The sequence below is a fragment of the Prionailurus viverrinus genome, chromosome C1 (assembly GCF_022837055.1).
Source record: "Prionailurus viverrinus isolate Anna chromosome C1, UM_Priviv_1.0, whole genome shotgun sequence".
NCBI classification, from domain to species: domain Eukaryota; kingdom Metazoa; phylum Chordata; class Mammalia; order Carnivora; family Felidae; genus Prionailurus; species Prionailurus viverrinus.
The window spans coordinates 183,083,987-183,109,648 of NC_062568.1; the positions used below are offsets into that span (position 1 = coordinate 183,083,987).

Here is a 25,662-nt window from a genome sequence, read left to right on the forward strand (position 1 = left end):
TACTGAACTCTTACTATCTGCCAACTATTTGACTGGGTTTGCATGTATTAACTCACATAATCTTTAAAAGAAACCTGAAGTGGGGATTAATATTATCCCTGTTTTATAAATAAAGTTGTGCTACAAAATAATTAGGTTAGACAGTGACTGGTGGAGTAAGACTTCATTCAAAGCTACATGATCTGACTACAGTATAAGAATTAGACGTATAGGGGCGCCTGGGTGGCTCAGTCAGCTGAGCTTCTGACCTTGGCTCAGGTCATGATCTCACAGCTCATGAGTTCGAGCCCCGTGTTGGGTTCTATGCTGACAGCTCAGAGCCTGGAGCCTGCTTCAGATTCTGTGTCTCCCTCTCTCTCTGCCCCTTACCCGCTCATGCTCTGCCTCTCTCTCTCAAAAATGAATAAACGTGGGGCACCCAGGTGGCACAGTCGGTTAAGCGTCCGACTTTGGCTCAGGTCATGATCTCGCGGTCCGTGAGGTCGAGCCCCGTGTCAGGCTCTGTGCTGACAGCTCAGAGCCTGGAGCCTGTTTTGGATTCTGTGTCTCCCTCTCTCTGACCCTCCCCCATTCATGCTCTGTCTCTCTCTGTCTCAAAAATAAACAAACGTTCAAAAAAAATTTTTTTTTAATGAATAAACGTTAAAAAAAACAAAAAACTAAAAAAAAAAAAAAAAGAATTAGATGTATAAAAAAAGATCTGGGGGCGCCTGGGTGGCGCAGTCGGTTAAGCGTCCGACTTCAGCCAGGTCACGATCTCGCGGTCCGGGAGTTCGAGCCCCGCGTCAGGCTCTGGGCTGATGGCTCAGAGCCTGGAGCCTGTTTCCGATTCTGTGTCTCCCTCTCTCTCTGCCCCTCCCCCGTTCATGCTCTGTCTCTCTCTGTCCCAAAAATAAATAAACTTTGAAAAAAAAATTAAAAAAAAAAAAAAAAAAAAAAAAAAGATCTGGGATCATTTTTTAGTTTTGTTTTGTTTTACAAAGTAGGCTCCATGCCCAGTGTGGAGCCCAATGCGAGGCTTGAACTCACGACCCTGAGATCAAGACCTGACCTGAGATCAAGAATCGGTTGGTTAACTGACTAAGCCACCCAGGCACCCCAATCTATGATCATGATGAGGAAAAAAGAATGAGGACTTGGGAAATTAAGAGAACAAAGCAAGGACCTACATAAAACAGGAAGCATAGGGAGCCTGGGCAGAGAGGAAAGGGACATCCCTCCATACAAGAGCTGAGCAAAGACAAAAAACAGCTATGTGGGTCGAGTGAGTGAAGGTGTCATCTGCAGATCTGACAATGAATGGTAGGTTGGTCAAGCATACCCAGTCACTTCCAAAGGTGTGTGGCTTTTAAGAGGTGCTTCAAAGGTACCTGTCCCTCACTGACCAGCTGGAATCTCAATTCCAAAGACTCCCATCTGCCTAGCTTTCTCTCACTCACCTGGATAGCGCCAACATGGGTTCTCCCCCTCCACCATCCATGACTCCTGTCCTTGCTCCTCCTTGAAGATCACTTTTGTTTTGGTAACTGGACCCCCTGTTCGTGGGAAACAACACAGAACTGGAGACAAAGTGCTAGACACAAACAACTACCTCACAATTCAGGTCTGCCTCCTTGAATCTCAGAGCCTGGAAAGGATGACAGACTTTAGAACAAAAAAGACCTTTCTCCGCCATTTGGAAGGTGGAAGCATAAACACACATTCTCTGTTTATGCTTCATCTCAAAGGGGATCAAGAGTCTGTGACCACTGACATTCAGGGCCAAACTCCGTAATGCTTTAGAATGTCCACAAGTCCCACAGGAAGGGCACTATGAGTACATGCTCAGTTACAGTGAAGTTAGTTACCATCCACTGTCCTTACCCACTGCGGTGAGGTTTCTAAAGTTCTCCAGCATCACATCCCAATACAAGGTTCTCTGATCACAGTCCAGCAGCTGCCACTCTTCTGGGGTGAAGTCCACAGCCACATCCTGGAATGTCAGCGATCCCTGTAACGGAACATTGATCTTCAAACTAAAGTGTGCATTATCTGTTGGTGGGAATGCAAACTGGTGCAGCTGCTCTGGAAAACAGTGTGGAGGTTCCTCAAAAAATTAAAAATAGAACTACCTTATGACCCAGCAATAGCACCATTAGGAATTTACCCAAGGGATACAGGAGTGCTGATACATAGGGGCACATGTAACCCAATGTTTATAGTAGCACTTTCAACAGTAGCCAAATTATGGAAAGAGCCTAAGTGTCCATCAACTGACGAATAGATAAAGAAGCTATGGTTTATATATACAATGGAATACTACTTGGCAATGAGAAAGAACGAAATCATGCCATTTGCAGCAATGTGGACGGAACTGGAAGGTATTAAGCTAAGTAAAATAAGTCAGTCAGAAAAGGAAGATATCATGTTTTCACTCATATGTAGATCTTGAGAAACTTAACAGAAGACCATGAGGGAAGGGAAGGGGGAAAAATAGTTACAAACAGAGAGGGAAGAAGGCAAACCACAAGAGACTCTTATATACAAAGAACAAACTGAGGGTGGATGGGGGCATTGGGGAGAGGGGAAAATGGGTGATGGGCATTGAGGAGGGCACTTGTTGGGATGAGAACTGGGTGTTGTATGTAAGCCAATTTGACAATAAGTTATGTTAAAAAAAAATAAAACAAAGTGTACATTATTTGGGAACTTGCAGGAGAATCATGGCAGCCTCTTATGATCATATATTCATTGTTAAGTTTTCATAAAGTTATATATGATAACTACTGTATGCTTGACTCAGAAATATACTTTGTGATAGAAACAAAAATCACATTAAAAATATTCACTAATGTTGGGACAACTAAATCGAGTAAAGATTAGTCTCTTTAATAAGTGGTGTTGGGACCAGATATCCACATGCAAAAGAATGAAGCTGGACCGCCTTAAACACACATAAACATCATATATAAAAATGAACTAAAAATGGGGGCGCCTGGGTGGCTCAGTCGTTGAGTGTCTGACTTCGGCTCAGGTCATGATCTCACAGTCTGTGAGTTCGAGCCCCGCGTCGGGCTCTGTGCTGACAGCTCAGAGCCTGGAGCCTGCTTCAGATTCTGTGTCTCCCTCTTTCTCTGCCCCTCCCCAGCTCACGCTCCGTCCCTCTGTCAAAAATAAATAAACATTAAAAAAAAAAATTTTTAAATGAACTAAAAATGGATCAAAGACGTAAATGTAAGAACTAAAATTATAAAATTCTTAGAAGAAAACATTGGAGTAAATCTTCATGAGCTTGGATTAGGCCATGGTTTCTTAGATATGAAAGGAAAAGTATAAGTGACAAAAGAAAAAAATAGATAAAATGGAAATCATTAGAATTTAAAATATGTGCTTCAAAGAACACCATCAAGAAAGTGAAAAGACAACCCACAGAATGGGATGAAATACATGTAAATCATATATTTTGGTAAGAAATTTGTGCCTAGGATATAAAAAGAACTCTTACAACAGTAAAAAGACAACCCAATTTAAAAATGGACAAAGGATTTGAACAGATTTTCTCCAAAGACATAGACACTCATATGAGCATGAAGCACATGAAAAGATGCTCAACATCATTAGTAAATAGAAATCAAAGCCACAATGAGATATTGCCTCACACCCACAAGGGTTGTTAAAATCAAAGACAGACAATGACAAGTGGTGACAAGGATGTAGAGAAACTGGAACTGTCATACACTGCTGGTGGGGTTGTAAAATGGTGCAACAACTATGGAAAATAGTTTTACAGTTCCTCAAAATGTTAAACATTGAATTAACCATATTACCCAGCAATCCCTCCTAAATATATACCTAAGAGAACTAAAAATATAAAACCTGTAGACAAATGTTCATAGAGAAGTATTCATTAATAGCCAAAAGTGAAAACAATATGGGTATCCATCATCTGATGAATAGATGGAATAACAAAATGAGGTATATCCATATAATGCAATATTATTTGACATACGTGTAACATTGATGACCCTTGAAAATACTGTTACTAGGTGAAAGAAGCTAGTCAAAAAAGATCACATATTATATTGTCTTAGTTACATACAGTGTTCAGAAAAGGAAAATCCATAGAAACAGAAAATAAATTAGAGCTAGGGGATAGGACAAATAGGGAATGACTGCCAATATGGGGTTTCTTTTGAGGGAATGACAATATTCTAAAATTAGATTGTAGAGATGGTTTTACAATTCATGGACAGACTAAAAACCACTGAGTTGTATATATCTTAAATGGGTCAATCTGTAATATGTGATCATGTCTCAATAAAATTATTTAAAATATTGCTTATATGTTCTTCGTTCATTCATTCAGACAATGTCTAATGAGGACCTACCAGACACTGTATTAGTGATACAAAAAAGAATAAAAATGTTACTGGTCTCAGAGATCTTACAATCTATTACATACTACAAAGTAAATATACATAAGTTAGAAGGGCTATAAGGTTAACATGTCAGACTCACATGACCATAATAAAATAGAATATAAGACCTTTTTTTTACATAATATATCCTCTCAACCGTAATGTTAAAATCATGTTTAACTAACTTAAGCTGAAATTAAAAAGGCATGTGGCTACATGTCTACCACAAAGACATAGTTAAAACCATATAGAACAGGGGTCAGCAAACTACAATCCATACCCCGGCCTGATGTTTCTGTAAATAAAGTGTTACTGGAATATTTATACCCACTAATTTGCTTCAGATGCAAAGTTAAAATTGAGTAGTTGCCACAGAGGCTGTATGGCCTTCAAGCCTAAAATATTTACCATCTGGCCCTTTAAAAAGTTAGAAGACTAGGTAGGATTTATCCCATGAATGCACAGATAGTTCAATATTGAGAAATATATTAGAAATTCTCTGAATTCTTATATTAAAGATAAAACATTATTTTACCAACAGGTATTTTATTTACTTATCAATCTATTTTTTTTTTTTATGTTTTATTTATTTTTGAGAGAGTGCAAGCAGGGGCGGGGCAGAGGATCTGACAGCAGTGAGCCTGATGTAGGGCTTGAACTCAGGAACCATGAGATCATGACCTGAGCCAGAGTTGGACACTCAACTGAATGAGCTATTCAGGTGCCCCAATCAACACATATTTTTAAAAAACATATAAGAAAAAAGGTTTCTCCTTGATGAAAACAATGTTCACAAGCTAAAAATCTTTAACTTGATTAAAAACAAGAAAACAAAACAAAACTATTTACCAAAATACAAGAGGAAACAATAAAACACTGGAAACATTCCCATTAAAATTGGAACAAAAAGATACTGGCTAGCAATTTATAGTTCCTGGGGCACCTGGGTGGCTCAGTCAGTTGAGCATCCAACTTGATTTCAGTTCAGGTCATGATCTCACAGTCTGTGAGATTGAGTCCCAGGTTGGGCTCTGTGATGGAGGCACTGAGCCCGCCTGGGATTCTCTCTCTTCCTCTCTCTCTCTCTCTCTCTCTGGCCCTCCCCTGCTCACACATGTACACTCTCTCAAAACAAATAAACGTTTTTAAAAAATTATAGTTCCCAAAAATCCCTGTCCATTGCAATAAGACAAGAAAAAACATGAAGACATACATATTGAGCAGTAAGGAACAAACTCCATTTGAAGAGTGTATGATTGTCTACCTAGAAAACCTAATAATCAACTAAAAAAATCTTGAACTTAATAAGAGTTCTGCAACATTAAAAAAATTTTTTTTTTTTTTAATTTTTAAAGAAGAAACAGGGGGAGCCTGGGTGGCTCAATTGGTTGAGTGTCTGACTTTCGGCTCAGGTCATGATCTCGCAGTTTGTGAGTTCCAGCCCCGCATCAGGCTCTATGCGGACAGCTCAGAGCCTGGACCCTGCTTCGGATTCTGTGTCTCCCTCTCTCTCTGCCCCTCCCTTGCTTGCACTCTGTCTCTCAAAAGTAAATCAACATTTAAAAAAAAATTTTTTTTAATTAAAAAAAAATTAGTTCTGTAAGTTGACATAAAGTCAAATAGATAAATGCATACTTTCCTATACACCAAAATAACCAATTAGAAAATACAATGAAAAAAGATCCATCCTATTCTCAACAGCAACTTAAATCATATGTAAGAATAAATATTACAAGAAATTCTTATACGAGAAATGTGTAAGAATTATAATAACAAACCTATAAAAATGTAAAGAAGGACCTATATGAAACATTAGAGAATACATTATTGAAAACTAATGAATTTTCTACAAATTAATGGAAACATATATTGCAATCACAATAAAAATACCTAAAATACTCCTTTATAGACCCTGACAAGCTAATTCTAAAGTCCACATGGAACAGGGCCCATGGGTGGCTCAGTTGGCTGAGCATCTGACTTTGGCTCAAGTCATGATCTTCCGGTTCTTGAATTCAAGCCCTGAATCGGGTATGCTGCTGTCAGCACAGAGCCTGCTTTGGATCTTCTGCCCTCCTCTCTCTCTGTCCCTCCCCTGCTCACTCTCTCTCTTTCAAAAATAAATAACATTTTAAAAAATAATAAAATAAAATAAAATTCACATAGAAGAGAAAATGCTCAAGAATACTAGCAGACTCTGGAAAAGATATAAGATTTACTTATGGTTCCAGAAGAATATTAAAAAAGATATGTACCTGAACTTACAAACGGAGTTCGCATAGTGCTGCTTATTGGCACTAAGCTCTTTGCTTACTCTAGGAAACATTGTAAGAAATACAGCATGCTATATAATATAAAATGTGATGTTATATTTATCACAGGGTTGTTGCTGTGAATGTTATTTCTCTTTTTTTTAAACTTTTTTTCCCCAAGTTTATTTATTTGAGAGAGAGAGAACAAACACGAACAGGAGAGGGGCAGATTAAGGGAGAGACAGAATCCCAAGCAGGCTCCACCTACAGTGGAGTGTCAGCAGTGCAGAGCCCAACACAAGGCTCGAACCCACGAACCACAACATCACGACCTGAGCTGAAATCAAGAGTCAGAGCTTAACCAACTGAGCCACCTAGGCACCCCTGTGAATATTATTTCTAACATTATCTCCATGAAAACCCATTATAAGATATTTTCTTCAGAGAACTGCATCAGGAAAATCTTTACTTCTCCAAGGGATTGTTTTCCTTTATCTTTGTGGACAATACCAATACGTTAACTGATTGACTATCCATTTTCTGTGATTGCTATAAAGACTGGGTACACATATGCAGCTCAAATTTATTCCAACTATGTACAGACCCTGTGACGTGGATATCAACTGATCAACTTTCTAAATTTTCTTTTGGACCTGATCTATTCAATCTATATTTTCCCTATACATGTCTATACATGTCCTTTTTACATAGATTTTTGAGAGTTTTAAATGACTCAATAAATGGATACCTACCTGGAAGTTGATCATTTTCTGGAGCTCTTACACACGGATCTATGAAAGTAAAAATAGGAAAAAGAATAGAAAGACATGAAAAACCAAAACGCAATGTAGAAAAGAAAAGAAGCACTATTAGAAAAGAACTCTTGGGGTGCTTGGGTGGCTCAGTTAGCCCAGCGTCTGAATCTTAATTTCGGCTCAGGTCATGATTGCAGGGTTGTGAGATTGAGCCCCACATCAGGCTCTGTGCTGAGCATGGAACCTGCTTAAGATATTCTCTCTCTCTCTCTCTCTCTCTCTCTCCCCCTATCCCTCTCCCTGCACCTCCCCCCATGTTCTCTCTCTCACGCAAAAAAAAAAAAAGTTAGAAAAGAAAGACTCACATTGCAGCTTCAGTAAATGTCACCTAGTGAGAGAATGACGATTCTAGGAGATGTCAGGAAAGTCCATATTTTATAAGTGCTGAACTCTACTGGTGGATCTGTTATGAATCTATGAAATTTAGGTAAGTATGTTGTACATTTTTGTCCTACTGATCTAATGGCAAGTTGTTAATCTTAGAACTAGTGACATTTTTTTCTTCCCAAAATTTTATCCTAAGAAAAAAATAAATAAATAAGTCTAAAAACTAACCAAAACCCTGGTTTCTGAAACTCAGTATATCTCTGGAAGTCAGTCCTTCCTGTGACTCTCTGGTCTCTGCTCTGAAGCTGGGATAAGAGAGCTCAAATTAGGTTGGGTTTTCTTGAAAAGGCTGGATTGAGGGATCCAGGAATTTTTTTTTTTTTTTTTTTTTTTTAAAGACAGAGCCTTCAGTTTAAATTCTAAATCTGTCTCTCTCTCTTTCTTTGGAAATTCACCATCTTCTATGAGCCAGTATAGTTTTTTAAGAATTTAAACCAGCAAAGTTGGGGCCATAGAAAGGCTAAAATATGCAAGAGGGACTCACAGCTTTATATACACAGTCTTCAGTGGAAGATCTGCAAATTCACCAAAGACTATTAACAACAAAAAAAGACTACAAATCAAAATTTATTCTGCATTCATTGCTCAAATATTTCAAAAGGAGAATAAATACAACTTTTTTTTTTTTTTTTTTTGCAGGGTCCTAACTACACTTGTGGCGATCATAGCACAAGGTAAAACTTGTCAAATCACCAAGTTGTACAGCAGAAACTAATGTAAGATTGCGTGTCAACTATACTCAAAAACAAACAAACAAAACGCCAGAATAAAATTCGGTGAAAACTCGTCTGTTTCGACTCTCAGCTCTTCCACTTATTGTCAGTATAAGCAAGTAAGTAACTTAACCTCTCTCTCAGCTTCAGTTAATTCATATGCAAAATGGAGAGAACACTTACTTCAGATAATTGTGAGAATATACTGAGAACATGGCAAGTTTCTCTAGAAATACTTCCTAGATCCCTTGGAATGGTTTGATATTGCCTTTTGCGGGCTCTGGTAGGGCCAGCGATGCTCTTGTAACCAGGAAAGGTAAAGCCTGAAACACATATTCCTACACTGTGATCTCTACCTACAAGGGCAGGAATACAAACTGAGCCTGCCCCATCCCTACTCGGGATCCGGGAACCCACTTGAGTGGCAGTGAGCCGCTTCTCTTGCTTTCTCTGAACTCCAGAATTGGACAGGACCCACACATCCAAACACTAAATCGCTGCACGTGGGGGTTGTGAAGTTTTACCTTCCTTTGGGTACGCCAATAAACTGGTGCCTATCTTTCTCCCCGCCCTTCCCTTACGTCCCCAAGCTCCGCAGAGTCATACCTACCAGTCTTTCACCACCACACTCCCATCTTTGGTTCTAAAAGATCAGATTACAGAGATCTCCCACAGGCTCTCGGGGAGAAAACCCCGTTCCTCCTTCACGCGGCGCAGGTTGGAAGATTACTGAACACCGGCTACCGCCCCACTGCGCGTGTGCGGAAGTAACTGCCGCCCAGGTTCCCAAGTCCCCCCGCGGTGCAGGCTCTTCTTAGGGGACTACATTTCCCATAGGCCTGTGGAGCTCGTTTCCGGAAGGCTTCAGAGGCCTCTGCCTCTTTGTAGGGAGAGTCCTGGATTGGTATCTCTGGGACTTCCATGACAGCCAAGCTCATTTATAAGAGGGAAGTGTGTATATCATTTTCGTTTAAAAATACAAGACACCAGGATTTTTAAATACTAGAAAATATAAATCAGCACTATAAGATAATAATCTACCCTTAGTTCAGTTTCTTTTAGCAACGCACTAGCTTAGGTCCCAAAAAGGAGGTGAAGCGGAGGACCCAACAAAGACTGAGAAGGGATAAGGTGTGAGACAGACGTAAAAGTAGAAGAGTTTGATTCTGCAAAATCAAGGGAAGAAAATGTTTCAAGAAGTGGGGAATAATCCAGCAGTATTAAATGCTGCTAATTAGTCAAGTAGGATGATCACTAAGAATTGACCATTGGATTTAGCATTGTGGAAGCTGTTGAAATATCCCATTTTGGCAAAGTGGTAGAATTTCAATAAAATCTTTTAAGAATTTGATAAGAGCGGAATAAGTGGAATTTGATAAGAGTGGGAAGAGAGGAAGTGTGAAAAGCAAGTACAGGCAGTACCTTTAAGAAGTTTGGCTTTTTTAAGATGAGTAGAAAAAGAAAGCTGTCGTTGCATATAGATTTGGGGTCCAGAATTTTTTTTAAGATGGAAGAAATTATAGTATGTATGCTAATTAAAATTATACAGTAGAGGGAGAATACAGGAGAAATGGGATAGTTGCAGGAAGAAAAGTCCTTCTGGAGAAAAGGGATGGGATTCAGTACACTGTGGAAGGATCAGTTGTGAGTGTGGACCATTCATCCATTGAAATAAAAAGGGAGACAGAATTTACAGGTACAGGTGAGATACAGATTTAGTGGTGGGAGAATGAGCCTATCTTCTTCTAAATGCTTGTATTTTCTTAGTTAAATAGGAAGCTGAAAGTGAAGGAAGGGAGAAGGTATTGGAGATTTGAGGAGAGAAAAGTAATACTGTATGGCATTGATTCTAATATACACTTTTTTCATATTTGAACATCTGCAAAACTGGTATTTTACAAATGATGGCATGCTATAGTTTAACTGGCAGCATGTTTTTTCTCTTTGAAAGTATGTGAAATAATTATGTATCTTATAATCAATGGCATCTGAGATTCTAATGTTATTTAGGAATGTGGAAGAGTGGGGGCACCTGGGCGGCTCATCGGTTGGCGTCTGACTTTGGCTCAGGTCATGATCTCATGGTTCATGGGTTTGAGTCCCCTGTTGGGCTCTGTGCTGACAGCTCGGAGCTTGGAGCCTGCTTCTGTGTCTCCCTCTCTCCACCCCTCCTGTCCCCCACTTGTGAGCCCTCTCTCTCTCAAAAATAAACATTAAAGGGGGAAAAAAAAAAGAATGTGGAAGAGTGAATGGATTAAGGAAATACAGTACTATTGCTTGGTAGCATTAAGAGCCCACTTGATATTTGTAGCCACTGTATTCATTGGCATTTTCAACATAAAAATTTTTTTTATATCTTAAAAAAAAAAATCCTTTCTTGGAGCGCCTGGCTGGCTCAGTCGGTTAAGCGTCCAACTTCGGCTCAGGTCATGATCTCGCGGTCCATGAGTTCAAGCCCCGTGTGGGGCTCTGTGCTGACTGCTCAGAGCCTGGAGCCTGTTTCGGATTCTGTGTCTCTCTCTCTCTCTGACCCTCCCCCGTTCATGCTCTGTCTCTCTCTGTCTCAAAAATAAATAAACGTTAAAAAAAATTAAAACAAACAAGCAAACAAAAATCCTTTCTTAACCTGTAGCCCATTTGAACAACTGTACCATTTCCTAACTTTCCTTCATAGAAAAATCTTTCTAAAGAGCTGCCTCTTGTTGCTGTCTACATCTTCACACCTCCAATTCTCTCTGCAGTCCACTCTAATAGCTTCTTGACTCTACTCTCCTAAAACTGATCTTGTCAAGTTACCAATTAAATTCCAATTCTGTCCTCATTATATTTGACCTCAACAGCATTCAACACAATTAAAATACTTCCTTATCTTGGTTTCGAGGACATCTCATAAAAGCTAGTTTCTCCCACTTCACTCAGACTACTTCTGTATTTCCTTTACTAAAACTCTGTTCCTCTGTTCCTCCTCCAAATGTTGGAATACTCAAGGGTTTGACCTTCAGCCTTTGCTTTCTGAAATTGTCCTCTAAATGATCTCATTCAGTCCCATGGCCTGAAATACCATTTATGTGATGATGAGTGATGACTGAAAATCTGTATTTCCATCTTTCATTTCTCCCCTGAACAGCAGACCCCTAATTCCTTATGCCTACCTGAAATCTCCCCTTAAAAATCTAAACGTCACCTCCAACTTCACACTTCCAAGCCAATTAATCCCTGCCTTCTCCCACCCCCAATCTAGCACTTCTAGTTCAATAAATGCACCATCGCCACCTCATTACTCAAGCAAAAATTTAGGAGCCATCCTTGATTTCTCTTATTCCTTTTCTTTTTCTCATAGTATATATGTTTATGAAAGCACATATTTTTGTTTGGCAATACTGTGATTTATAATAAGAAATATATATTTGATCTTCATCCCTGTTTTTGGTTCAGAGCTCCTAAAAGTCTTGGAATTTCCTAAGTGATGATAGCAATAACGGTGTCTTTTGTTATATTACTGAAGTGATTTTGTACTGTACCTAAGCATGGGGGCTGGCTTCCAGGAGAACCAATCATATGATTGGAGATTAGAGAGTTGAAACTTTCAGTCCCAACTTCCTGACTTCTGGGGAGGGGAAGAGAGGCTGGAGGTTGAATCAATTGCCAGTCGCCAATAACTTAATCAATTGTGCCTATGTAATGAAGCCTCCATAAAAACTCAAAGGACAGGGCTCACAGACTTTGTGGGTTGGTGAACACATGTAGATACAGAGAGAGTGTTGGCCCAGAAAGGGCATGGAAACTCTTTTCCCTTTCCCCATACCTTGCCCTATGCATCTCTTCCATATGGCTGTCCCTGAGTTATATATCCTTTTATAATAAACTGGTAATCTAGAAAATAAAAATGTTTCTCCAAGCTTTGTGAGCTATAGAATGGAGGTTCCAACAACCCCTTCCTTAGGTTTGACTAATTTGCTAGGCAGATTAGTCAAACCTAAGGAAGGAGTTGTTGGAACCTCCATTCTATAGCTAGCAAGTCAAAAGCACAGATGACAATCTGGACTCGTGATGGGCATCTGAAGTGGGGGGAAAAGGGTAAGCTTGTAGGACTGAACCCTCAACCTGTGGGATCTAACACTATCATCAAGTAGTATCAGAGGATTGTTTGGTGGTGGGGGAAAGCCCACACATTGGAATTTGTGTGAGTAGAACCTGGCACATAATAGGTGCTAAATAAATATTTGCAATACTGAATATACAATTGTCCATAGTTTTATCTCCATTAAATGTGTCATAGAACTTGTTTCCCATATCTATGAGTCTATTTCTGTTGTTCTATTTGTTCATTTGTTTTGTTTTCCAGATTCCATATATAGGTGAAGTTATATGATATTTGTCTTTATCTGATTGATTTCACCTAGCACAATACTCTCTAGGTCCATTCATGTTGTCACAAATGGTAAGATTTCATTCTTTTACAGCTGAATAATATTCCCTATTCCTGTGTGTGTGTGTGTGTGTGTGTGTGTGTGTGTACACACACATCACATTTTCTTTACCCATTCATCTATTGATGGGCACTCAGGTTACTTCCATATCTTGACTATCGTAAATAATGCTGCAGTGAATATGGTGGTGCATATATCTCTTCAAATTGATGTTTGTGTTTTGGTCTTTTTGTTTTGGATAAATACCTGGATGTGGTATTGCTAGATCACCTGGCAGTTCTATTCTTAATTTTTTGAGGAATTTCCATATTTTTTTCCATTGTGGTTGCACCACTTTACATTCCCACCAATGGTGTATAAGGAAGGGTTCCCTTTTCTCCACATCCTTGCCAACACTTGTTCTTTCTTTCTTTCTTTCTTTCTTTCTTTCTTTCTTTCTCTTTCTTTCTCTCTCTCTCTCTCTCTCTCTCTCTCTCTCTCTCTCTCCCTCTCTCTTTCTTTTTCTTTCTTTCTTTTTTTTGATAATAGCCAATCTGACAGGTGTAAGGTGATCTCATTGTGGTTTTGATTTGCATTTTCCCTGTTGATAGCTGACGTTGAGCATCTATTCATGCACCTGTCTGCCTCATGAGTGTATACGTGTTCCTTCAATGTTTTGGAATAACTTGAAAAGAAGAAGTACTAACTCATCATTAAATGTTTGGCAGATTTCACCTATGAAGCTGTCTGGTCCTAGACTTTTTGTTTTTGGAGTTTTTAAAAATATTGATTCAATTTCATCGCTTGTATTGGTCTATTCAGATTTTTTTAATGTTTTTTATTTTGAGAGAGAGAGAGAGAGAGAGAGAGAGAGAGAGAGAGAGAGAGAGAGCAAGCAAGGGAGGGGAGAGAGAGGGGGGAGAGAGAATCCCAAGCAAGCAAGGGAGGGGTAGAGAGAGGGGGGAGAGAGAATCCCAACCAGGCTCCGTGCCATCAGTGCAGATTGAGCAGGGGCTCAACTCATGAAGTATGAGATCATGACCTGAGCCAAAATCAAGAATCAGACAGGTAACCAACTGAGCCAACCAGGCACCCTGGTCCATCGAATTTTCTATTTCTTTGTAAATCAGTTTCGGAAAGTTATATGTTCCTAGGAATCTATCCATTTCTTCTAGGTTTTCCAATTTGTTGGCATATAATTGTTCTTTGTGGTTTCTTATGATCCTTTGTATTTCTGTAGTGTCAGTTGTAACTTCTCCTTTTTCATTCCTGGTTTTATTTAGGCGCCCTCTCTTTTTGTCTTGATGAGTGGGCCTAGAGTTTATCAATTATGTTTATCTTTTCAAAGAACTGATTTTTCATTTCATTGATCTTTGCTATGGTTATTTATTATTTTAAAAGTTTATTTGAGAGGGAGGGAGAGAGAGAGTTCAAGTGGGGAAGGAGCAGAGACAGAGAGAGAGAGAGAGAGAGAGAGAGAGAGAGGGAATTGCAAGCAGGCTCTGCGCTGTCAGTGCAAAGCCTAAAGCAGGGCTCAATCTCACAAACCGTGAGATCATGACCTGACCTGAGATCAAGAGTCAGATGCTTAACCAACTGAGTCAACCAGGCACCCCTTTCCTATTGTTTTTAAAATCTCTATTTCACCTATTTCTGCTCTTATCTCCTTTGTTCTACTAACTTTGGGCTTTGCTTACTCTTCTGTTTCTAGTTCCTTTAGGTATAAAGGCATTTATTTTGGATTTTTCTTGTTTCTTGAGGTAGGTAAGCCTATATCAATATAAACTTCCCTCTTAGGACTGCTTTTGCTACATCCCATAGATTTTGGAATGTTGTATGCCCATTTTCGTTTGCCTCAACGTGATTTTAACTTCATCTTTGATTTATTCATTGCCCCATTAGCTGTTTAGCAGCAGGTGTTTAGTCTCCATGTGTTTGTGTTTTTTTCCAGTTTTATTCTTGTAATTGATTTCTAATTTCATACCACAGTAGTTGCAAAAGATGCTTGATAGGATTTCAATCTTCTTGAGTTTAGAGACTCATCTTGTGGCCTAACCTATGATGTATCCTACGGGATGTCCCATGTGCTCTTAAATGAAAGTAATACAATAGTATGGGGCTTTAATACCCCACTTACCTCAATGGATAGATCATCTAGACAGAAAGTCAATAAGGATACATTGGCCTTATGACACCTATCAGATGGATTTAATAGGTGTCATAAGGCCAATGTATCCTTATTGACTTTCTGTCTAGATGATCTATCCATTGAGGTAAGTGGGGTGTTAAAGCCCCATACTATTGTGTATTACTTTCATTTTTATGGACTCTCTCTCCTATGTCCTGTGCAATGAATGTGAATACCTGTGCTGTAACTGAAAACGTTGGCACATTCTTGACTTTCATAGGTCCCTATGTGTGAAAAGATTATTTTGATCATCTAAGCTTTGACCAAAGCTCCTTAAACTCCTCCGCAATGTACTTTCTGATGAATATGAAGACTTGAGCTCTGAAGGCCTCAGCACAATTACCACATGTATAAAGTTTTTCTCCAGTGTGGACTGTGATGTACATGGAGAAATATTTGCATTTTGGCTGAAGCTCTTACCACGCACAACACACTTCTTTGGTTCCTCTCCTACTATACTCTAATAGATGTTACGTTTTGAGCTATCACTAAAACCTCTATCTCTCTTCACACCTTTATGGGGCCTTTCTCTCATATAATCTCTCTGAAGAACTTAAAGTCCTATATTCTACCTGTGGCTCTTGTCACACTCACCACACCAGCAGGGTTTCTAAACATATGGATTCTCTGATGAATATCAGAGAATCAAAACAAAACAAAACAGAGGCACCTGGGTGGCGCAGTCGGTTAAGCGTCCGACTTCAGCCAGGTCACGATCTCGCGGTCCGGGAGTTCGAGCCCCGCGTCAGGTTCTGGGCTGATGGCTCAGAGCCTGGAGCCTGTTTCCGATTCTGTGTCTCCCTCTCTCTCTGCCCCTCCCCCATTCATGCTCTGTCTCTCTCTGTCCCAAAAATAAATAAACGTTGAAAAAAAAAATTAAAAAAACAAAACAAAACAAGAGAAGCAATAACCAAAGCAATAGTTGAAAATTTTTAAAGGAAGTAACTTATTCCTTACATTTTAATGTACTTTTATAATAAGCATGTATTATTTAATCAGAAAATTCTACCATGGGGGAACCTGGGTGGCTCAGTTGGTTAAACGTCTGACTTTGGCTCAGGTCATGATCTCATGGTCCGTGAGTTCGAGCCCTGCATCGGGCCCTGTGCTGACAGCTCAGACCCTGGAACCTGCTTCATATTCTGTGTCTCCCTCTCTCTCTGCCCACCCCCCTCCCTTGTGCTCTGTTTCTCTCTCAAAAACTAAACAGTGAAAAAATTTTTAAAAATTAAAAAAAAAAAGAATGGGTGCTTGGGTGGCTCAGTTGGTTACGCGTCCAACTTCAGCTCAGGTCATGATCTCACAGTTTGAGGGTTCGAGCCCTGTGTTGGGCTCTGTGCTGACAGCTCAGAGCCCCTCCCCTGCTTCGGATTCTGTGTCTCTCTCTCTCTCTGCCCCTCCCCTGCTCATGCTCTGTCTCTCTCTGCCTCTCAAAAATAAATAAATGTTAAAAGAAAAAAGAAAAATCCACCATGGAGAAAATTAAAAGACATGCAACAAACTGGCCTTTAAGAATAATTTTAAAAGATTAAACTCCTCATTAAAAATAAGCAGAGGGACGCAAATTTAATAGGATTAAATTATTTACTAAAGGAAGCAAATTTTAAAAAATCAAGAAATAGCTTTGTTATGATATCTCTTTTCTTTAACTGCTCACTGAATATTCAAGAGGTCCATAATTTGGAGTTCAGATACCTTTAGGCAGAATTTGCAAGGAAAAGATGACATTATTAGCTATGTGGAGGCTGCAAACCCGGGAAGCATTTGTTGTAGAGAATAGCATCAATGATCCCGGGGTGACCCCAACTACAGATGTCTCAACTTACCTTGTGGGAAACCATAAAGTGATGACTAGGAGATGTTAACTTAAAATAAAACTCTGAGGGGCTCCTGGGTAGCTCGGTCGGATGGGCATCTGACTTGAGCTCAGGTCATGATCTTGCGGTCCGTGAGTTCAAGTCCCGCATGGGGCCCTGTGCTGACAGCTCAGAACCCGGAGCCTGCTTCAGATTCTGTGTCTCCCTCTCTCTGCTCCTCCCCTGCTCACACTCTGTCTCTCTCTCAAAAATAAATAAACATTAAAAAATAATAAGGATTTGAGAGCTCAGGGTATTACTGAATTACAGAACTACTGAATTCTGACAATGTCACTGTCTGAAACCAACTTATTTTTCTTTTCCCTCTTTTTAAACCTTCTAGTATATCCAACATGATGCCATCAGAACCCTGACAAGTTGTTTTCTTGAAGACTGTTAGCTTAATACTCTTGATCCTATAAAGTCCAGTTTATTTACTATGCCCCCAATTTGATTCCAAACTTCCTAGGGCCTAGAATAAGATACCATGTAGGGGGCTTAACAACAGCGAGAAATACTTTACAGTATAATGGTTAAGAACATAAGCACTGTAGTCAGACATATCTAGGCTGGAGTCTACCACTTTCACCACTGTGTTTTATAACCCTTCTAAGCCTCAATTCCCTCATCAGGGATAATTAATGGATATACAGATTTAATCATCAAAGTGCTAAGCATGATGCCTGGCACATAATATTCATTCAGTAAATGAGAGTTATTACCCCAAGATTCCCATTGTCCATAAGAAAAGTTGTGTGTAGCTCAAAACACCTCCAGAGGTAATCTACTGTAACTCCAAAAATGTCCAGGTTTTACCAGTTCACATAGAACATGGAGTCACATTGGGGCGCCTGGGTGGCTCAGTTGGTTAAGCGTCCAACTTTGGCTCAGGTCATGATCTCGCAGTTCATGAATTCAAGCCCTGCATTGGGCTCTGTGCTGACACTTCAGAGCCTGCAGCCTGCTTCAGATTCTGTGTCTTCCTCACTCTCTGCCCCTCCCTCGTTCATGCTCTGTCTCTCACTCTCTCCCAAAAATAAAGATTTAAAAAATTAAATTAAAAAAAAAAAGAACATGGAGTCACATTAACAATATTTACCATGTTCTGCTGCCTCTTGACCTTCTAGTTCATATGGAAACTCCACTCCTGGGGCACCTAGATGGCTCAGTCAGTTATGCGTCCAACGCTTGATTTCAGCTCAGGTCATGATCTCGGGGTTGTGAGATCAAGCCCCACCTTACGCTCCACACTGAGCATGGAGTCTGCTTAAGATCCTCTCTCTCTGCCCCTCCCTGGCTCACACACTCTTTCTAAAATTAAAAAAAAAAAAAAGTAAATAATAAAATAATAATAAAATAAATAAAGAATAAACAAATAAAATAAAAAATAAACTCAAACCCTGCCAACTCTTCTCCCCCTTCCAAGGGGAGAATGCAAATTCTCCAGTAGTGACTGCATAAACAAGCCTTTTCCTTCCAGGTGATGTCCGTATCATTCTTTCCTCTGGCCTCTTTGGTGATGTTCGCAATCAAGAGCTCCACTATCTTCTAAAATGCACTGAGATTCCTCTTCACTATCTTCACATTTTCCTTAAAATCTGTTTAATTTTTTGGTTCTCCCTTTATAAAAAGGGCACCATACTGTATGTAACTTTTGGGGACTTTTCACTTAACTGTGCTAACCACACTGTTGTGTGTCATTGTGGCTCATTTCTTTTGGTTGCTGTACATTGTCCACACTCTTCTGATGATGGGGACCTGGATAGTTTCCAGGGTTAGGTTTTGCTATTGTGAAAGTACTATGAAGCATATGTTTGTTCATATTTTCTGTTGTACACATGTAAGACACAATTATTTATTGTGGTCATTTTTGAAGGATTGAGATTATGAAAAAAAAATCAGTTCGACTGACTTGGACAGCATTTCATTCTATTTTATTATATAAAATGTAGAAAGTGTTAACTAAGAAAAAACAGGGAAGGGACTTAACAGAAAGTTTAGGATCTTCTTAGGAAAGCAATGATTGCTGAAGGATGCCTTTTGCTCCAGCCACGATGAGCAACTGTCTTCTTGGCAATTCACAGCAAAGTTCCAGGGACCTATAGCTCCAGATTCCTCCCACTCACCCCTGAAACTTGGTCTTGACTTGAGTGGTTAGAGTTTGAGGAAATATGAAAAGAACCAAAATAAGAATATTCTCCATGAAAGCTAAGCTCAAAAATTGGTCCTCTTTTCCTCTGCTGAGCACATTAGGAGCAGGGAGGCTGAAAGTTCCTGAAGGCATACCCTTCTGTTCATTTCACTTTTTTGGCTAGGGGCTCTAGAATGGAGCTGGGCACCCCACCACCCTTCCTCCATTCACAGATATCTGCATAGTTGCATGTCCGGCACTTCCAAGCCTCCTCCACATCAACCCCTTGAGGCTCTCGGTGGCCCATCCAGTAGGCCATATAGTGCTGCACCTTGCCTCTCACCTCCTTCTCTTCAAAGGCCACAATCTCTGTACCCAGCACTGTGGCAGTCTCTTGGTGGATGTACTCAATCTTTAGGATATCAATAACTGGGAGGTCAGACAGTGTTAGAGACAAGAAGACTAGCTCCATGAGGTCACCCAAGGACTTTACAGAGAAGCCTCCCTGCCGGGCATGCCTCAGCACTGAAGGTCCCAGTGGCTTGTCTGGACACAATTTTGTGTGGTGGATTAGGCTAGCACTGGTCACTTTCCCTTGAACCATGGCATCAAAGATATATTTGTATAGGCTGATTTGAAAACAGTCTTTTTTCTTCTGAGCTTCCAAAGGGAGCATAGGGCGCCTGCGTGTCTTAAGTTCAGCCAGTTCCAGTTCCCCCTTGGCGGTATAGTGCAGCTCATCAATTACTCCAACAAGCAGCACACCCTCCACTTCTCCAAACACTGGAAACTCTCTGATGCGTCCTTCTGACTGCAGGACAGGAATCATTGATAATATATTCAAAAACTTAACTGCCCAAGCATCTTCTTTAGTGGTGGTGGGGACAGTCACAAGATCATGAACTTCTAGTTCTCTAGCTAGGTGGATGCTGGCACCGGTGTCCAAAACAGCTGCCTTCTCAGGAGCCAAGAAACCAGGAAGCTCCTTCCCATATACCATTTGCTGTTCACACCAGTCTTGAGTAGACAAGTCAGTGACATACAAATATTTAAGGTGGAATCGCTCCATAGGTGATGAGACATCCAATCCTCTTTTCCATTTTGGTAAGCTTGTGAGCTTGTCATCCTTCCCAGGGAGTTCAGAAGAAGGACCAGGCTTGCTAAGTGATGCACTTGACTCCTGAGTATCTTCCAGGTCCAGATACTCTAGCAACTCTGAGTCACTCAAGTCTGAGAACCCTGAGGCCTCTACTGACCCCGTCTCCTCTTCCCCATTCTCTGCCATGGCACAAGGCCCTGCAATATCGTGTTAAAGAAATGTATTATCCAAATAACAAATTTATCCAAAGCACTTTCAAATTCTAATAAGGTAAAAAGAATCATGACTATTTATTTACATTCTTTAAGAAGCCTAGCTATTTACGACCAACTAGTAACGCGACAGAATTGCGTTGGCCTCGATTTCTTCATTTAAAAGGAGATTTGAGGTTTGCTTTTTCTGCTTCAAAGTTCTACTGACTTGGAATATTATTTCATTATTTAGAAATGTATAGATCTTTGTAAATGTTGGAGCAATGTTGGTAAAAACATGGCCCCTTTTATGATTCTTCTAATACAAAATCCTTGACTAAGAAAATGAAACTCAATTACAAACTATTCCTTGAGAAAAATCAGCTCTATGATGACTGTTTTACAATGTAGTTCTCAGCAACATAGTATAGCAAAATTCAAAGACTAACTATAGACAAATACCAATAGATCTGCTCATACACAAAGTAATAGCATACAGCGTACCCAGGTAGCTTGGTCAGTTGGGCATCTGGGTCTTGGTTTCAGCTCAGGTCATGATCTTATGGTTTGTGGGTTCGGGCCCCACGTCAGGCTCTGCACAGAGCCTACTTGGAATTCTCTCTCTCCCTTTCTCTCTCTGCCCCTCCCCTGCTGTCACCTTCTCAAAATAAATAAACTTTTAAAAAAAAGGTAATAGCATGAAGTCATGAGAGAGGACGTTCACAGCAACATGTGGAAATCCGTTGCTTTCAAGATTTGAAATATACTAAGGAAATGGCAAGGAGGAAAAGCTCTTGGTGGGTTTTACTTTATCCTTACTGACTTTATAAATTATCCTAACAGAAATTGGTGTTTCCCACTAAGTTTATTTTTTCTCTCCACAAGAAATTAGCTTATGATGGAAAATATCTGTCAATAAGCACTAATAAAATACTACAGTATTTGCTATAATATTGAATATTTATTGTGCAGTTATTGAGTGCTAGACATTGAGCCAAGTGCTTCACATCCAATATCTCACTACTCTACTGTGGGACAGGTACTCTTTTTTTTTTTTTTTAATTTTTACTACAAAAAAAATTCACACATACAAAGAAATAGAACAATGAACATCTATATATATACACAACACCTAAACAACTGTTGACATGCTGCTATATTTGCATCTTTCATGTGTGCATTTTTGGCTATTTTAAAGTAAACTATAGATCTCCTAACACTTCAGATATAAATGCTTCAGCATTCATTTCCAGATAAGGACATTCTCCTACATTAACTACATTACTGTTATCACAAGTAACAAAATTAATAATTCCCTAATACTCCCTTCCTTATTCAAATTTCCCCAGCGGCCCTAAAATGTCTTAAATAGCTTTTCTTTAAATCAGGAAACAAAGACCACACATTATGTTTGATTTGTTTTGTCTCTCAAACATTTTTAATCCTAAGAAACTAGGCAAACTATTTTGTAAAGATATTCTTTTTAAGCCTTCTTCCTAATCTCACATATCTAACCTAGCATAGGTTAAAAACAAAACAAAACAAGGTATGACCAGTCCACCAGTATTGGACTTTGGGTGCCAGGAAAATAATCTGACGCAGAATTTAAACTGATTGAGGTAACTATGAACTAAATTTCCTCTTTGCTATTAAGCAATGAAGAAACCGAATGCACCAAATTCCCTATTAAAAACTTAAGAACTGATATGTTGAAAATGGTATTAATATTTGCTATGGTTGTACTTAAGTCACTTTTAAATAGTCTAAATGTCCCTAATGAAAGAAAACATACACAGCTGGCAGAGAAGTTATTTGCAATGAACAAAAGTAATGCAATGCTAAGATTTCTGCTTATATCCTATAAAGTTATTGCTTTAGAGGATACTTCAATAGTGATAAAACACAGAAGATGCACATTTACATAAGTGTCTCAAATTATAAATGTGCCTTGGATGATGACAGTTTCAAAATGGTTAATGTTATTTGGACCATGAAGTCCCTGAAAGTTGGAAAGAATCTTCATCTTCTGTCAAGAAAATGAAGTTAAATGGCAATTAACATGTACACTTTGGGTGTTTTTCCCCCGCTGGGGGAGGGCACTAAATCTAAATCTAAATCAACTGACCTTGAAAACATTTTATTTCAAATATATAGATCTGGGTTGGCCAATATGTAGCCACCAGCCACATACAGCTACTTAAATTTAAATTAACTAAAATAAAATAAAATTTAAAACTCAATTTCTCTGCTGCATTAGGCACATTTCCAGTAATTAGTAGCTATATGTGGCTTGGGGGTACCACATTATAAGGCAAAGACATAGAACACTCCTCTGACGATAGAAATGTTCTTTTTGGACAGTAGTGATTTAGATTAGTCTATGTGTCTATACTAACTCCCTGGGGTGGGGGTGGGGGGGGAGGGGGAGAAGGAGAGGCAGAGAGAGAGTAAGCTCCTGAAAGTTATGAACTTTGTTACTTGTTTTACATACTGAGAATAGGGTAGCCCCGAACAGGTTAAGCAAAATGTTCTGTAGAGAAGAAACAAAAAGGAGGCATTCTCTGTGAAATTGCTCATCTAAAGGAAGAAAACAATACACTGGGGATGAGCAATTTAGACTCAGATGTGTTGCCTGGACTTTCCTGCACAGAAAAATTCCAGGCAAGGGCATAATACAGCACATTGTCTCCGAATGCAGTTTGTATTTTTCTGACATGAGATGATTTCACATGGTTCACATGAGATGACTTCAAATGATTTCAACATTTTTAGACACATCTTAGCATATAAAGCTATATTCAAATGCATAAATCCAATGCATCATTTCATAGAGAGTGTTTCTTAGGACAAGTGTGGTCTTTAAATAAATGAAATTTTAAAATTTTAAACATGAAAATAACAATACAGGTAGTACACAGGAATGGCAACAATCCTCAGGTGGTAAATGAATGAAACGTTTGGGAAATACCAGCATAGTGTCAAGAGTCTGGGGGTCGTGGGGATCTAGATTCTAAACCTAATCCTGACTAGGTCAGTAGTATTCAGTAATATGCCACTTGCCTTATGAGTGCTCTTGAGCAAGTTCTTCGTTTTCCTGACGCTACTGACACAGTATCCCCTCCAACTGTCCTCAGCTACTCAAAATAGTGATAAAACAAAATAAACATACTAGCATTCAACAAATGTGGATCTCCTTCCCCTACTCAAGGAAGAGACGAGATAGCATTTCTATTCCTTTTGACAAATTGAGTCTAAACTTTAGGAGAGAAGAAACTTCTACTCCCCTAGGACTTGGCTGATCTTTCCCCTTACCAGGCAGTGCAGAATGCTGAAATGACAGGGGTAGGGGAGGAGAAAGGAGCTCTGAAAAACCAGGTCTGCACTGAAGAATCCAGATTAGCAACTCTGTGCCTTGCTGTGGTAGAATGGGGACTTTTCCTTTCTCACCTGTCCAGTCCCTCACATTGTGGCATTTCCTCCTCTCTGATCCACACTGCACAGGCTGTTGCCCATCCCAGAAGCTAGGTAATGCTTGCCTCTCTCCTGGATCAAATCCTCCAAGACTTCTTCGTTTTCTCCACACCCCGGATGTAGTTACTTAATTCAATCCTCGCTCCCTGCAAACAAGAGAATAAAAAAATAGCCAAAGTTCCCCAGGAGCTCCAAGACCAGTTCCCTCTTCCAGCCCCAAACCTCAGCCCGGGTGCTGAGCAAAGACCCCAGGTGAGAGGCTTTTCTTCTCTGATGGGTTCCTGCTGCCTGTGGCACTGCCACTACCTTCACCCTCTACATTCTGACTTGTTCGGTGCAGCCCGGACTTGTGGGCTCCGACAGCGCTTGCCTTCAGCCAGGACCTTTCCACCCGCCCCAGACCACTGTCGCCCCAGCAATTCCATGCCCGTCCTAAAGTTTACTGAGCACTCCCTACAATGTCTTGGAGGAGCCGGAAATGACAGTAAGGGGTCGCCGGCCTCGGGAAGAGGTCCCAGCGGACCTCCACGAAAGGGCCAGAACCCACAGGAGTCTGGCCTGCGAAGGCAGACACGACAAGCCGCTGCCCGGGGGCCGCTCCCGCCCGGGGATCGCGGCAACCGCGGGAACAGACCCCAGGGCTCCACACCGCAGCCGCTCAGCCACCCATTCGCCGGCCTGATCCTAACCTTGGCTACTCCTCCGAAACCCGGGCTCTCCCCGGCTCCGCCGCGGCCTCGTCACTGCTCCCGGGCTCCACCGCGGACCTGCAGGGGGAGCTTGAGCACAAAGCTCTCCGCTACGGGGTGGTGCCCAGAGACGCGGCTGGAGCGCTGGCCCAGAATGCCCAGCGGCCGCCCGAGGCCCGCCCCCTCCCAGAGGCCGGGGCGGCGCAGCACGCTTCTTCAGTCCACGGCGGGGCGGACTCCCTCTAGCGGCGGGGCGAGCAGGGCGCTAAAGGCGAGCTGCAGCCTTTGGGCGGGCTGTCCCCGCGGGCGGCTGGCTGTGCGTGTGGCTTATCTCCGGACGGAACTGCGCTGTCACCTGTCCCAGAAGCTCTCACTGCGGCCCCTCCAGGCGGGGGTCCGGGAGCGTCGTGGGCGCGTCCCTGTCCCCGGTGCACCGGCGGCGTCTTGGCTTTGCCTCTCTTGGACTCCGCACCCGCTCTGCCCCTCGCGCCAGCTTTCCCAGCTGAGAACAACCACAAACTCCCTTTGCAAAGATGCTGGCGCCCGTCTTAGCCTTTTTATTGGGAAGTATAACAGCTCTATTCTGAAATAGGAAACAAAGGCAAATAAAAGTATTGAAAACATAGGTCACCGTTAGATCAAAAGCAGAAAAGTGACAAGCCCTTTCCAAATACACTCCCATGCCTCCTTCCCGAGGAAACTACTGGCCTGATTTTTATGACAGTCACTTCCTTGCTTTTCTTTACGTTTTTATCACATACGAGACACTTGATTTACGATTAAGGTAGCATCGCATAGCAACGGAGAAAAGATGGTCTTTCAATGAAGGTTCTGTGACCGCAGGGTATCCTTATGAAAAAAAATCTATGATACCTCTTATCTTACTTCCTCACAAAAATCAATTCCAGGAGTATTAAAGTTCTAAATGTGAAAAGCTAAACTATAAAGCTTTTAGAATATAATACAGTATTGTTTGGACTTCAAAATAGGGAAAAGATTTCTTTTTTTTTTTAATTTTTTGAATGTTTTATTTTTATTTTGAGACAGAGTGCAAGTTGGGGAGG

The 25,662-nt window shown here is 40.6% G+C and overlaps 2 protein-coding genes across 6 annotated transcripts in view; both read right to left on the bottom strand.

The window, feature by feature from the left end:
• Window positions 1–24,016, bottom strand: part of LOC125172989 (zinc finger protein 684-like) — a 29,904-nt gene extending 5,888 nt beyond the window's left edge. The window contains exons 1-5 of one of the 3 annotated variants that reach the window (XM_047871706.1): window positions 9,175–9,330; window positions 7,770–7,878; window positions 7,402–7,440; window positions 1,864–1,990; window positions 1,440–1,535 (exon numbers count right to left, since the gene is read on the bottom strand). In XM_047871706.1, coding sequence (XP_047727662.1) covers window positions 1,440–1,535; window positions 1,864–1,990; window positions 7,402–7,416 — 238 coding nt within the window. In that variant the 5' untranslated portion in view covers window positions 7,417–7,440; window positions 7,770–7,878; window positions 9,175–9,330. Of the gene's footprint in view, window positions 1–1,439; window positions 1,536–1,863; window positions 1,991–7,401; window positions 7,441–7,769; window positions 7,879–9,174; window positions 9,331–23,885 lie in introns of those variants that run through there. The other 2 variants (XM_047871704.1, XM_047871705.1) reach the window with 2 other exon arrangements.
• EXO5 (exonuclease 5) lies at window positions 14,550–24,652 on the bottom strand. 3 transcript variants are annotated; one of them, XR_007154886.1, is made up of 3 exons: window positions 23,886–24,016; window positions 19,081–20,444; window positions 14,550–14,560 (listed from the first exon to the last, which is right to left on the bottom strand). XR_007154886.1 is itself a non-coding variant. In XM_047871709.1 (3 exons), the coding sequence occupies exon 3, from the start codon at window positions 20,431–20,433 to the stop codon at window positions 19,312–19,314; it is 1,122 nt and encodes a 373-aa protein (XP_047727665.1). In that variant the 5' UTR covers window positions 20,434–20,444; window positions 23,975–24,055; window positions 24,599–24,652; the 3' UTR covers window positions 18,930–19,311. The 3 variants fall into 3 exon arrangements, 2 of the variants coding, with proteins under 2 accessions (XP_047727665.1, XP_047727664.1); XM_047871709.1 differs by lacking the exon at window positions 14,550–14,560 and adding an exon at window positions 24,599–24,652 and having other exon boundaries at window positions 18,930–20,444; window positions 23,975–24,055; XM_047871708.1 differs by lacking the exon at window positions 14,550–14,560 and having other exon boundaries at window positions 18,930–20,444.
• Window positions 24,653–25,662: the final 1,010 nt, after the last annotated feature.